At 38.6% G+C, this 15,327-nt stretch overlaps 1 protein-coding gene across 1 annotated transcript; it reads right to left on the reverse strand.

Annotated features, from left to right (window-relative positions):
• Positions 1-3,677: 3,677 nt before the first annotated feature.
• Positions 3,678-15,210, reverse strand: il21r.1 (interleukin 21 receptor, tandem duplicate 1). Its single transcript, XM_079812785.1, has 9 exons — positions 14,997-15,210; positions 14,613-14,736; positions 14,300-14,408; positions 13,973-14,169; positions 12,829-12,974; positions 12,487-12,737; positions 10,813-10,906; positions 5,947-7,544; positions 3,678-4,676 (listed from the first exon to the last, which is right to left on the reverse strand). Exons 2-8 carry the CDS (start codon positions 14,713-14,715, stop codon positions 6,864-6,866), a joined length of 1,581 nt encoding a protein of 526 aa, XP_079668911.1. The 5' UTR covers positions 14,716-14,736; positions 14,997-15,210; the 3' UTR covers positions 3,678-4,676; positions 5,947-6,863.
• Positions 15,211-15,327: the final 117 nt, after the last annotated feature.

Genomic DNA, 15,327 nt, shown 5'->3' on the forward strand with positions numbered 1-15,327 from the left:
GCAAAACATTTTGCAGTTTCTATCTTATATAGCTAAGGTATAGCCTACTATTTGTTAATACTTGGCCATATAGCTTTTTAAACTAAATTAATAGTAAAATAATAAACCTAAAGGCCCGTCCCAATCAAGAACGATAACTATAAAGACAACTACTATTAGACTGGGTAAACCTAGCCTGATCTGCCGGCGATTTGATTTCGCCCTGCAACTCAGTCTGGAAACCTGTACATACATTTCTACTGCTTCTGTTCCACTTTAACGCGAACCAATCACAGACTGGCTTATCCACCTGGCGTGCTATTGGCGGGTTTAACAAGACGGATCATAGCGACGGATAGAGAAGCGATGGGTCGTTGCCCGTTGATCATGCCTCTTGTGGTCTGATTGGTTGAAGGACTATCCAATTGAGTACAGAGTCATTTAATTTATGCTCGTTTATCACGTCTCTTGAGCTTTGATTGGTTGAAGGACTATCCAATTGCGTACAGAGTCATTTAATTGATGCTCGTTTATCACGCCTCTTGTGGTCTGATTGGTTGAAGGACTGTCAAATTGCGTACAGAGTCATTTAATTTATGCTCGTTTATCACGTCTCTTGAGCTTTGATTGGTTGAAGGACTATCCAATTGCGTACAGAGTCATTTAATTGATGCTCGTTTATCACGCCTCTTGTGGTCTGATTGGTTGAAGGACTATCCAATTCCGTACAAAGTCATTTAATTTATGCTCGTTTATCACGCCTCTTGAGGTCTGATTGGTTGAAGGACTATCCAATTGCGTACAGAGTCATTTGAATTATGCTCGTTTATCACGCCTCTTGTGGTTTGAATGGTTGAAGGACTATCCAATTACGTACAGAATCATTTGAATTATGCTCGTTTATCACGCCTCTTGTGGTCTGATTGGTTGAAGGACTATCCAATTGCGTACAGAGTCATTTAATTTATGCTCGTTTATCACACCTCTTGTGGTCTGATTGGTTGAAGGACTATCCAATTGCGTACAGAGTCATTTAATTGATGCTCGTTTATCACGCCTCTTGTGGTCTGATTGGTTGAAGGACTATCCAATTGCGTACAAAGTCATTTAATTTATGCTCGTTTATCACGCCTCTTGAGGTCTGATTGGTTGAAGGACTATCCAATTGCGTACAGAGTCATTTGAATTATGCTCGTTTATCACGCCTCTTGTGGTTTGAATGGTTGAAGGACTATCCAATTACGTACAGAATCATTTGAATTATGCTCGTTTATCACGCCTCTTGTGGTCTGATTGGTTGAAGGACTATCCAATTGCGTACAGTCATTTAATTTATGCTCGTTTATCACGTCTCTTGAGCTTTGATTGGTTGAAGGACTATCCAATTGCGTACAGAGTCATTTAATTGATGCTCGTTTATCACGCCTCTTGTGCTCTGATTGGTTGAAGGACTATCCAATTACGTACAGAATCATTTGAATTATGCTCGTTTATCACACCTCTTGTGGTCTGATTGGTTGAAGGACTATCCAATTGCGTACAGAGTCATTTAATTGATGCTCGTTTATCACGCCTCTTGTGGTCTGATTGGTTGAAGGACTATCCAATTACGTACAGAATCATTTAATTGATGCTCGTTTATCACACCTCTTGTGGTCTGATTGGTTGAAGGACTATCCAATTGCGTACAGAGTCATTTAATTGATGCTCGTTTATCACACCTCTTGAGGTCTGATTGGTTGAAGGACTATCCAATTGCGTACAGAATCATTTGAATTATGCTCGTTTATCACGCCTCTTGTGGTTTGAATGGTTGAAGGACTATCCAATTACGTACAGAATCATTTGAATTATGCTCGTTTATCACGCCTCTTGTGGTCTGATTGGTTGAAGGACTATCCAATTGCGTACAGAGTCATTTGAATTATGCTCGTTTATCACACCTCTTGAGCTTTGATTGGTTGAAGGACTATCCAATTGCGTACAGAGTCATTTAATTGATGCTCGTTTATCACGCCTCTTGTGCTCTGATTGGTTGAAGGACTATCCAATTACGTACAGAATCATTTGAATTATGCTCGTTTATCACACCTCTTGTGGTCTGATTGGTTGAAGGACTATCCAATTGCGTACAGAGTCATTTAATTGATGCTCGTTTATCACGCCTCTTGTGGTCTGATTGGTTGAAGGACTATCCAATTGCGTACAGAGTCATTTAATTTATGCTCGTTTATCACACCTCTTGAGGTCTGATTGGTTGAAGGACTATCCAATTGCGTACAGAATCATTTGAATTATGCTCGTTTATCACGCCTCTTGTGGTTTGAATGGTGGAAGGACTATCCAATTACGTACAGAATCATTTAATTGATGCTCGTTTATCACGCCTCTTGTGGTCTGATTGGTTGAAGGACTATCCAATTGCGTACAGAGTCATTTAATTTATGCTCGTTTATCACACCTCTTGAGGTCTGATTGGTTGAAGGACTATCCAATTGCGTACAGAATCATTTGAATTATGCTCGTTTATCACGCCTCTTGTGGTTTGAATGGTTGAAGGACTATCCAATTACGTACAGAATCATTTGAATTATGCTCGTTTATCACGCCTCTTGTGGTCTGATTGGTTGAAGGACTATCCAATTGCGTACAGAGTCATTTAATTTATGCTCGTTTATCACACCTCTTGAGGTCTGATTGGTTGAAGGACTATCCAATTGCGTACAGTCATTTAATTTATGCTGGTTTATCACGCCTCTTGTGCAGTAGAAAACACATAGCAGACTGCCAAGACCAATGTTCAATCTTAAAGCTACACTGTGTAACTTTTTTAGTTTATTCTTAGCTAAAAACACTTAGTTATTTCAAAAATATATGTGCTCATCAATGTATATTTACTTCTTTCAAGTAATAAAGTATTCTCGTAAGTTTATAATATGCCATTGAACATACATACGGGTAAGGGGTTCGAATGCAGGTCGCCATGTTGCCCCTCCATCTTGAAAGTACATTAGCCAAAGAGGGACATACCCGTAAATTCAAGCTTCACCTTTCGCGTTTTAACACTCGATGGCACCGTGTCGAATGTGGACGAGGTCAAGCTGGAAGCCATGTTAATCTTGGACTAAATCGGCCACCGTAGGAGTTAAAACGAAATCGGAATTGAGAGGAACAGAAACTAAAATTCACTGGATGGTCATATACAGTTCACCACTAGATGGGGGAAAATATCACATAGTGTAGCTTTAAATTGAGCTTGGTCTGGTGATAGCAAGACAAAACTACTATATCAGCGTCCATACAAACGCCAAGCGCGTGCTGTTGTGATGTCTCCCGCTTTAAATGCTTGAGCGCATTAAAGCAGGGTGGATTCTGATTGGCTGTCAATGTTTTTACCATTCATCAGCTGAAAAAAAAAAAACATTCTGAAAGTGATTCAATATCGTTTTTCTGTGCCGTTATCGTTATGTTGTGGACTTCTATTATTTTATATTTAGAACGATTTTTAGTTAACTCTATATCTTTAACATTATAGTTATCGTTCTTGGTGTGAACGGGCCTTAAGTCATGTGTTTGTCAAGTGACCATACATTTTGCTTTCAAACTTTCCATTCTAGTTGCATAACTGAAGTCTGTAATCACCTGCTCCAACCATCAAAGTGTCCCTTAAGAGTAATAAATAATAAGATCATGAAAATAAAGTGTGTGAAATCATTTCATTAATGGATTTATGGAAAAATACAAGGCTCATCAAGATAAAGATATTCTGCTGAGCTACTTATTTGTTCAAAAGATCTGATATGTAGAAATACCCGTCACATTTATCAGGTGGCTGGCACTTTGTAGATCCGTCTGTGACTCATGCCTTATCTTGCTCTGAGCAGCAAACACTGATAACTCCAACATTGTTTGCAATAACCAAAGAACCGCACAGCTCATGTATTTCGCACGCAAAAAGTCACAAAGTGCATCACTTCTCAGTATTACCTCGATAGATAATCAGTACCTAGGCATTGATCGCACCTCATGCTTCAGCTTTACACGCTAAATGTACTTCAGCTGATGCAGAGTATGTGGTTAGATGGTATGTCAGTATTAAAACATACATCATAAAATCCCCACAGTCCCGTGTCATGTACTGTTGGCGTTAGCATGTAAACATTAGCATGTAGCTACTCTTCTTAGGGTCAAACATTTTAACACATCCCCCAAATATTCAGAATATTAGTCGTTCAGTATGGTCTTTTTAGTGAACAATTATTCAACTTCGACTTAAATATTTGGTTACATCCTTGTCAGCTTAAAAAAAGCAAGTGCAATGTTTTTTGAACATGTCACCTGACATCCCAGCTAACGGAGAATGTTCCCAGAACTTTAGCCAACGCTCTAACAAGGTTCTCTGAAAGTTACGAACAAACGATCTTCCAGGAAAGTCAATAGAACGTCCGTTCAATGTTATCCAGTCTTTAATAATGTTAGCACAAAAATATTTTTACATTGTTTACTTTTTGGCTGAAATGTTTTAGTTGGACGTTCATCTAACATTTTTTAAATGCTACTAGTTTCAGAACGTTCAGAGAATATAAAAAAAAAGTAACATTCACATAATGTTTTAAGAATTATAAAATTGAGGTTTCCTTAACATTGGCGTCATTTTGAACTTTTCAAAGAAAAAAAAAGAAATAACGTTTTCATGACTTAAAGCTACACTGTGTAACTTTTTTAGTCTATTCTTAGCTAAAAACACTTAGTTCTTTGAAAAATATATGTGCTCATTAATGTATATTTACTTCTTTCAAGTAATAAAGTATTCTCGTAAGTTTATAATATGCCATTGAAAATACATAAGGTAATGGGATCTAACGGTGGTCGCCATGTTGCCCCTCCATCTTGAAAGTACATTAGCCAAAGAGGGACATACCCGTAAATTCAAGCTTCGCCTTTTGCGTTTCACTCGATGGCACTGTACAAAATTCTCTGCCTCGCGCATGTGCGCGTCAACTTGTTCAGACTTGTCTGGTGCATGTGCAGAGAGTTTTCATCTCAGCTGCGTCCAGTAACAGAGTTATACGGAGTTTTCCTGGCTTGTTCATTCCTCAAAAGTCTGTTTTTCCTTGTGTGGTATTTCTGTGCGTTAATAACTCCGTAAGTAATAATAGTTATTGTCATTGTAACGTTAGATGTGTTTCAGAGTGTGTCATCGCGTAATTCAGTTGATGTCACCTCAGAAGTATTTTTGTGTCAACATACAAAAGCGTAATGCTCACCTATTTGAATAATCATTCAGTTATTTTGTTATCAACAATGTTTATTCGTTTTTAGAAAATATTTGCTTGTAATGTATGTTGACGGAAATATGTATCAGGTCTGATCGGCATTTTAACAATTGTTATACAGAGCGCACTGCAGTGCTAACGTTAAAGCGCCGCACACACTTTTGTAACCGGACACCGCTTGTTAGCAGCGGCAGCTCCGCTCCTTTTAATGCAGCTGCATTTAGCACCTATATATGGTACAATAAGCTCTGGTTTACGGTTACATTATACAAATGTAACTTATAAGTATACTTATACAGTTCTGAACTGTGTATGTATATTTACCATCCTTATTTGTTCTCTCACAGAAACCACATTTATGTACATATCCACGCAAACCTGTTTATGCCTTGCAATTGGATGACTGAATAAACATTACTATCATCAAAGTTCACTCTGGATTAGCTGCAGTTCTTTCTAGCCGAATAATTAGGCCAGTTGAGTTCCAACCATCCCACTGCGCACAGAATATCCCACAGGCACCGTGTTGAATGTGGACGAGGTCGAACTGGAAGCCATATTAATCTTGGACTAATTCGGCCACCGTAGGAGTTGAAACGAAATCGGAATTGAGAAGAACAGAAACTAAAATTCACTGGATGGTCATATACCTTTTAACCGCTAGATGGGGGAAAATATCACACAGTGTAGCTTTAATGGGAATGCTCTTCAAATCCATTTTGTTAGCTGGGATAGTAAACCACCCAGGCACTTTTGGCATACGATTTTCAACGGACTAATGATTTTGGACACACTAATTGTACTCTTGCAAACTATAGGCGGAGGTTGTGTTAACATCATTCCCAGAGTAAGAGATGTTAATTATAGAATTCTGTAAAGTATACAGTCCAAATTCTGTCAATAAAAAGGATATTGTGACTTTATATATCACAACTGAAAAGTCACAATTACCTTACCAAGACTAAAGTCACAATTACCCTTTTATTTATTTAATTTTATTCTGAGACGCTATTTCTTGTAATTGTGACCTTCATTTACTCCATTTTATTTACTCTGAGCTGAAAATGGGATTCCATAGTTATTTGGGATTAGATGTGAAGCATAGGGGAGAAAATAAAGTGCAAAACTGACCAGGAGAGGGACCATTTGAAGACAAAAACATTCCAAGTATAGTTCAGTGGAATAATTCATGGGATTCTGTTCAGAAGTTCTTGTGATATGAATCTCACATTAAAAATGCCAAACGTTACAATATTTTACTGACAGATAAAAAATAGAGCATGACAGAAAATGTACAATTAGAGTGATGGAGTTGCGCAAACTCTGCCCTACAGGTTTGATAGTATGCAAATCGAGACGCATCCATACATGCTGTCCTGCAGCCTAATGTAGACCAATGTACTGTGAACGATCATACAACTGACTTAACATTTAGTCTATTTTGTGGCATTATGCCATAAATACAGTTCAGTGTAAGAAGAAACTGCTCACAAACACATTGTGAGCAAATTAGGTCCAAACAGAGATGTCTTCAGATATTTCGTAGACGCTTCCACCATCTCCCGTGTCGATTCAGTTAGCTGTAGTAATAGAAACTCCCATGAACAGCTACTTTCCAGTGCTGTGGGCATCAACTTGAACTGCTGTAAAAGCCACCCACTGTTTGACATAATTTGAATGGGAGCCTCCCACGCCATCCAATGATTCAGTCTCTATCTGCTCGTTCCCATCAAAAGCCGACGGGCTTGAACAGTCTGACTCCAGAAATCCACTGTCTATGGTGTCTAAATCCAATCCCATTTGTGGGTAGCCATCATCGGACTGCTCATTGGAACTGTACGAGTCCAGCGAGACCTGTTCAATGTTCTCCAGGTCGTGCTCCTGTAGATGCCAGTCGTCGCAGTCTGAACCCTGTAAACTTCCGCTGCCTTCTGGTACAAGAGGCTGTCTGTCTGCGATCTCAGCCGCTCTCTGATTGGCATCTTTGTCATTGAGGAAATCCTTGTGACTGTCACCGGACCAGTCGGCCACGACGCCCTCCTGACCAGACACTGTAACGGTGTCTATCGATATGTGGCCGCCGGAGTGCGCGATGCTGTTGCCGTTGCTTCCAAGGAAGTAGAGTTTCGAAGAGTTTTGACCCCCCAGGCCAAAGTCCCGCTCACCGTCCCTGCTGTTACTAGGTTCCTCTGAGCTTTCATTCTGCTGCTTCTCACAAAGCACCTGCAAAGTGGTGCTCTTCTCATGGAAATCTAATTTATTGAAGGTCAGGACTGGTCCAACCCATCTCTGAAACAAAACACAGGTAGATCCTTTTTTTAATTTTGTCATGAAAATAAAATGCTTTACGTAAAAGACTGGAAGGATCAACAGTAAGCATGTGAGAAGTGCGAAAGTTTGACAGGACAGTCACTTCTACAGTCCTGCGACATAACTAAAGGTTTTGTATTCGTTGGTGGGCCAATGACAAATAAGACTTACTAAGGTCCCATACACATGGAGACCCTAGTCAGACGCACGCTCTCGTCCATGTTAAGTGTCTCTGTGGCAGAATTACAGCGTAATTCATTGGTCTGGTATGTCTACTACATCATTTTGAGCTGGTTTCAGTAGTTTTCGTGAGTACGCAGATATTTTTCTATTATTACAAAAATGCGATTATTTTACCTCTTAACAGAGGAACGCGATCGTCTCTGAGCTCCGCCATTACTTCCGGAGAGTGAGGTCAAATTAGATCATGGTTATAGATATATCGATAGTAGATGCCTCATTCTACTGATCCGTGAAGTCGCTAATGAGGCATCTACGTATACATCTATGACCACGATCAAATTTGACCTCACTCTCCGGAAGTAATGGCGGAGCTCAGAGACGATCGCATTCCTCTGTTAAGAGGTAAAATAATAGCATAAATACTGCTCGGTTTCTCGCAGAAACTGATCGTTTCGCTAGAAGACCCTTATTTATCGTCTGGTATCGTTTAAAGCCCTTCGAAGCTGCACTGAAACTGTCAATTGGACCTTGAACCGTTTGGGTCCCACTGAAGTGCATTATATGGAGAAAAACCCTGGACTGGTTTCATCCAAAACCTTAATTTCTTTTTGACTGCAGAAAGAAAGACATGGACATCTTGGATGACATGGGGGTGAGTAAATTATCAGCAAAAGTTTATTTAAAAGTGAACTAATCCTTTAACATTTTTAACATTATGCCCAATCAAAAATGTAAGCAAATTTTAATTATGAAATTAAAAACATGTTTATCTAGATGAAGGGTATTTAAGGCATTGTATTGATGTGAAATGTATAAGCTACCATTTAAAAGGTTATGTAAAAATCTAAGTTATATTAAAAAAGTCCAGGCTAATCCAAGCATTATAATTACCGTAATAGTTGCTCTGTTTTTGAAGTCCATAAAAAAAAATGCACCTGTCCATCGAATAACGTGCTTCACACGGCTCCGGGGTGTTAATAAAGGCCTTCTGAAGTTTGTTTAAGAAAAATATCCATATTTAAAACTTTATCAAGTAAAATTCCAGCCGATCGCCTTCCGTGGAAAAGTGTTGAAAGTAGAAAGTGAAACTCAAGATGCGTACGTGACGTCATGACGAGCGTACCTGGCAGAGGACCTTTCAACACTTTTTCCATATATTGAACAGGGAAGGCGATCGTCTGGACCTTAAATATGGATATTTTTCTTACACAAACGCATCGATTCGCTTCAGAAGGCCTTTATTAACCCCCCGGAGCCGTGTGGAGCACGTTATTTGACGGACATGTGCGTTTTTTATGGCCTTCAAAAACAGAGCAACAGTCACTGCCATTATAAAGCTTGGAAGAGCCAGGACTTTTGTAATATAACTCCGATTTTATTTGTCTGAAAGAAGAATGTCATATACACCTAGGATGACTTGAGGGTGAGTAAATCATGGGCTAATTTTTGGGTGAACTATCCCTTTAATGCTTTGCATTTATTTGTAGTAAAAACTGTAATATTGTGAAATATTGGTTTAAAATAACTTTTTTTATTTCAATATATTTAAACATTTAAAAAGTAATTTATTCCTGTGATAAAAACTGAATTTTCAGCATCATTACAGTGTCATTGTACAGGTGTTCCTTCAGAAATCCTTCTAATATGTTGATTTACTGCTTAAGAGACATTTATTATTATCATTATTATTATCAGTGTTGAAAAGTGTTTAGTATTCTTTTTTAGGATTCTTTGATTAATCTAACATTCAAAAGAACAGCATTTGAGATCTCACTTTTGATCAATTTCATGCGTCCTTGCTGAATAAAAGCAGTACCCCCCCCCCCCCCCCAAAAAAAAACTTTCTAACTATATATTCAGTTGTATGACATTCTAATCCCCTGAATGAACCTTCTAAGAAAAAAAACCTGATAATGTCAAACACTTCTTGAAAACAACGCCTACTTGAAGATAAAGCAAATAACATCCGCAACGAGCTTAATCGTTTTCATCATTTCCTGACCCTTCAAATGTGTTAATGTGTTTACCAACCATTCATAAAGACAAAAAAAAAAGAAAGCAAAGCTTTTAATGAATGATTCACTTATTATGAATGCTAAACAGCACAACTACAAAAAATGTAATAAAAATATATGCTGGTCAAAATTACTAATTTTTCAATTATTTACTTTGTATACTTTTCTGAGTAGGATCTATTTTAGCATTAATGATTAAGAGGGTTGGAAAATTACAGAGGGTGTCACGGAGCAATTTAGCTACACCAAAAACGGAGCAGATCAAAACACTTACCCCTCACTACACCTCTACTATTTTCACACAGTTGAAAACCAGGCTGGTTGGTATTTATTAAAAATATCCTTCTAAATGTTTTAAAAAGTAGTTTTTTTTTAACATGACGCTTGATGTTTTTAACTTTACATTCGCTGACGCAGAGCTCTAGCGGTTGCTAATGCAGAACATTACTGACCTCTACTGGAGCATGTGTTCCTTTACAGTTTGAAAATAAACATTCACACTTCCTCAAGTCTTGCAAGTTCGCTCACAGCCACATTTCATAACGCTAACGTTTCAGAGAAAGCCTCAAGCTGCAACTATTAATATCTTAGAGTTACTGAAGTGCCCAGAGGGACAATAACAACAAGAAATATCTCTTTTTATTTTGTTGTAGCCTACCGAGCTTTAGATAGAGGGTAGTATTTTTCCAGTGGAATATTCACTAAATTCCCCTTTTGTTAAAAACAACTATTTATAACTACCCACCTTATCAGAGTTTGGGTTTCAACTCATAGTACTTTCCATTAGAGGGGAAAGCTGCTACTTTCAGTTTTCATATTCAATACGATCTCTACCAAATGTTAAGGGAGCCCTCCTGTTCCTTTGAAGCCCCTACAGACTGACTCATTTGAAAATGTCACATTCCCCGCTTGCGAGTGAGGTTACGTCGCATGTATGAAAGTCCCCTAATGTTATCGCGCTCTCACACACTCACACACACACACACACACACACACACACGTACAGAGACTTCTGCTTATGCACAAGAGATTTAAAAAACATAACATACCTTAAAGTCTCCTTCACATGTATGGTAGAGTGGTGTGAAGTACTCATGCGGGCTTGGGATGTGCTGCCATAAGGTCGGCTTTTTGATGCCCCCTCTACACATGCAAAAAGACCGTGTTATAGGACTGGAGTGGAGTTTGGTGTATGCATTTAAAAACAGACTGTTATTGCTGGACATATGACAATTATGTGCTGAAAAACAAGTGAAAACAGCAGCTGTCATGGAAACTGTCGAGCTTTATGCACTTGCAGAGCTTGTAGCTCTGACTTCCTCCAGTTTTTGACCTACATGAAAATAGACAGTCTGCACAAACACATCTGATGCTGTTGTGGTTTTTGAGAACGTGGGAGGTGAAAAAAAAGGACTATTCATATACGGTAAGTGTCGTCATATCGATTACTGGAAAATCATTTAGAGGAGGCGCTAATCGAAATGTAAGATCATACTTGTCTGTAGTCTTTTATTAAGCCCGCCACTATGTGGGATATCAGGCAAACTTCTCAGTACATAATCTTTCAGATTTTCAAGAAGGAGTGAACCGATCTAGATGGGTTTTAAAAGGTTAATATAGGCCTGAAAGGCATATGACTAACAGATAATAAAGATACTCATGTGACTCATAAATGAAGTAGCAGTCATAATGAGAGAGGTTAGAGTTTGCTTCACTTCTCCATATCCCAAAGTGACTTCTGTATAAGCTTGTACAATTCCCTAAAGTCTTAAAATGTACCTCATGGCCTCCGAACTTTGAACTTTTTGACAAGTAAACAGTTAGTACGAAGAAAGCCATTTTGTGTAGGCAAGCGCATAACTTAACTGGGACATAAGTGCCTGGGTTACACAGGCAAGGCTAAAGCCTAAAATGCATGTATGAGCGGTTTTAACTGAAAGTAACTTGCACTGGCATATCTTAAAATTTGTCAGTGCCATTGATTTGTCTCAGGATGCACATCAGTGATTTTTTTCTAAGGCACATTTATAAAAGCAACTTAAAGGGGTACTTCAGCGCTGGGGAGATGAATGTGTATTTAAACGGTGTCATTTATGTAGTAGAAATGTGAAATTATTTTTGAATTTGGTGCCTTCTAGACCGAGAAAAGACAGAAAATGTATTTGTCTCATGTGGATGAAAGACAACAACTCCCAGAATGCACTTGCTTCGCTTGTCCTCAACTCTCAAAGCCACGGAACCATACTGGTTATCACTTGCCCACCATTACACCGCCCCCACCGTTGTTTTGATATTCATAGTAATAAAATAATTTAGTCCAGTTAGAGAATGGACACTACAATTCAAAACTGAACGAGCCTTTTGAATAAAGTGTGAGTGAGCCGAACGAAAGTCACGGCGCAAACGCACCAGGAGTCAGATTTCATTCATCACGAGAGCAAAGAGCTGAGCGGAGCTGCGATGACGCAAAATTACAAGGATTTTTTCCAGAAATAAAATGCATAATTCTCTCGTCTCAGGGGGACATGAGGGGGGAAAAGTACGATAATTTGAATATAAAACCGGGTTTCTACTGATGCAAAGCTTAATGCTAACTCGCTGAAGTAACCCTTTAAATGTCCTAATTTAACAAAGGCCTACTCCTGGCTTAGTCTAAATCCTGTCTGTAAAACCAGGTCAAAATTAAATACTGGACAAAGAAAACAAGTAAAAGTGATACTCACAGTTTCCCACTGTACACCAGCAGCAGCACCGCCACCACAGGAAGAGCCAGCAGCAGGAAATAGTACTGATCTGTCTCTGGAGAGTCCGATGTCCAGTCAACGCTCTTGCTCCATTCACTCCACGTGGAGATAATCCAGCTCGGATGTATGGCGACCTGAATGTCTGCCACATACTGCTTCCCTGGCAGGAGTCTTTCACTGATGAAAACCATGGATTGCTGGTTCTCCTTCAGGATGTAAATTTGGCCCTTCTGTGGAATAATCAGCATTAAATGATGTTGTTCAGTAAATTCTGCAAAATGTGTGTCATTTTCCCAACATATGGATAGACAAATTGATTACCTTTTCTGGGTCACCTTTAGTTCGTAATCGTACTCTGTAATATAATTTTTTATACAGTTCGTGCTCTGTATAAGCCACATCCCAAGTGAGGTTGAAACCACCATCGATTTTTGCAATGCTTAGTTTGAAAGGTTGCTCTAGCTTAACTAGAAAAGAAAAGCAGAGAAAACAAATGTTAGTGAAGAAGTAAACAAGGCTGTTGAATTACAGTGGAGTCCAAAAAGTCTGAGATCACAAACCTGGGATTAAATTGTAATTGTAAATTGTATGGGATTTTGAGGAAGGTTATGATGTAAAATTAAGCAGAAATATTCAAGATTCTGCATCATTTCTGTCACTGATGAGTGAAGTATATGACTGAACGATGGTCATGTGACATTTCGTACAAACAGTGCCATGTTCTTCTTTTATTGAAGCTCAAGATGTTCTTTGGATCATCTCAAATCATGCATGAAAAAAAAAACGAACTTTAAAGCAAAAGAGATCCTCTTAAAAATAAAAGCCCCAAAAGGGGGGTTTTTCAGCGACGCCACAGAAGAACCATTTCAAGTTCCCCAAACAACCTGTCTGAAAGACATTTTAATAATCTAAAGAACAGGGGTGTAACAATACCCTCATGTCACGATTCGATACATATGGTGACACCAGAATAAAAACATTCACGATTCTGAAGCTGAAAAACACAGAATTATTTTAGATGAGTATTCTTGCACTCGACTAACTAGATATATTTAAAATAATATAGGCCACTTTTTACTGGTGACATAAGATATTTGGCATTATCAGGACCCACAAATATTCCCCCATTGCATTATACTCAACATTATATAGTAGTTTAATGTAGTACTGACACCAAAATTCTGTACATTTCTTCCTCACACAGTAATTTTAAAAACTATACACGACACATATTGTATTGTGATATATTGTGACACGATATATTGTTACACCCCTACTAAAGAAACATTTGTGCAGTGGAAAGGTTCCATGGATGTTAAAGCTTCTTTAACCATTGATTGAAGTTCATTTTAAGAGTGTATTCAATTACAAATTCTAAGCATTTCCACTAGTGATCTCAGATTTGGATTCCACTGTATATGACGCTTATTTTTACACTGCGGGTGAAGTGGTTAGAGGAACGTACTAGATTTGTATAAAGTGATTTTTTCATAGTAACGCTTTGTCGGGGTCTCCGTATTGCCTTGTTTGGCCATTTGTGTTACTATGATAGAGCAGTTGGTATCAGAGGCCATGATCATATCCATATCGTCTGGTTCCATTGTGCACCAGGTTTGCGGCGATTTGATACTGCAGCTCCCATTCACGGCAGAAAATTCATCCCTGCAAGACATGAAACGTGCAAATGAAACAATATGTTCACCGACGCCCTGGTAATAACCATGAGCAGAGGCCAGACAATGTTTCAGTAGAGTGATTCACATTCGAAGGACACAATGTGCTAGATCTGTACCTGCAATCTGCCACAACGTCACACCAAGCTGTTCCTGCCAAGTCAGAGTTAGAGCAGTTCAGCTTGGAGATGTAGTCTGTGGTGCAGGTCACACTGCAGACACCGTCATCTGCAAAGAGTGATGTGAGAGGAAGTGTGGTCAGTCGAGCCACAAAAACAGCAGCATTTCTTCTCAGAGCAACACCTGAATAGGTCAAATCATAATGTTGCAACTATATCCTCCTGAGGATGTTCTGCTATGTCTACACTTATTTTACAAGATGCTCAGAATGACTTTAGAGGAATGGTTATATTGCAATAAATGCAAACTTACTGCACTCAATAAGTCCACAAACAACAAGCAAGAATATGGCTTGCCATAGAGCCATCGTGGAGAAACAATAACAGAAACTGTGGTCAGCCCTGCTCAAATGCATTGTACAGAGCCCACATGCAAACTGCAATGAAAGCAAACATGTTTTATTACATAACGGCATTTAAAATGGTACATTTAATTTAATTCATGTGATTTTATAACAACAAATTTAAGCAAATAATAAATACAAAAGTAAATCACAATACATTTTTCGTCATAAATGTTTAAGACAATTATCATCATAATAGTTTAGTCTATAAATCAACCTATGATGATTAAACAAGAAAATGAAAAAACAGGTGAAAGTGACTGTAAAAGAAGTAAAGGATTTCTAAATCTTACCTTGATGATATTCCCATTGAACCGGTTTACAAAAATATAAAATATTGCTGAAAATATAATAATCCCCAATCCTCAATCAAATACCAGTTGTACATTGTATAAGTTCTCCTGACATTTACACTATGCCAATCTTCTGCTGATCTACATGCACAGTCAGAGCGCTTGTGACGAAAGTATGACATGAAGGATGTGGTTGTGGTTAAAACAAGAGCCCATTTGCAGATGTTCCGCCCCCAAAAAGGCCAATTAAGGATAGTTCCTGTTGTGTAGGTGTTTCCACCAGGGGATGGATAAATGTGCAGTGTCATTAGAATCTCATTTTGGGGGTCAA

This window comes from Gobio gobio (assembly GCF_949357685.1).
Source record: "Gobio gobio genome assembly, chromosome: 1".
Taxonomy (NCBI): domain Eukaryota; kingdom Metazoa; phylum Chordata; class Actinopteri; order Cypriniformes; family Gobionidae; genus Gobio; species Gobio gobio.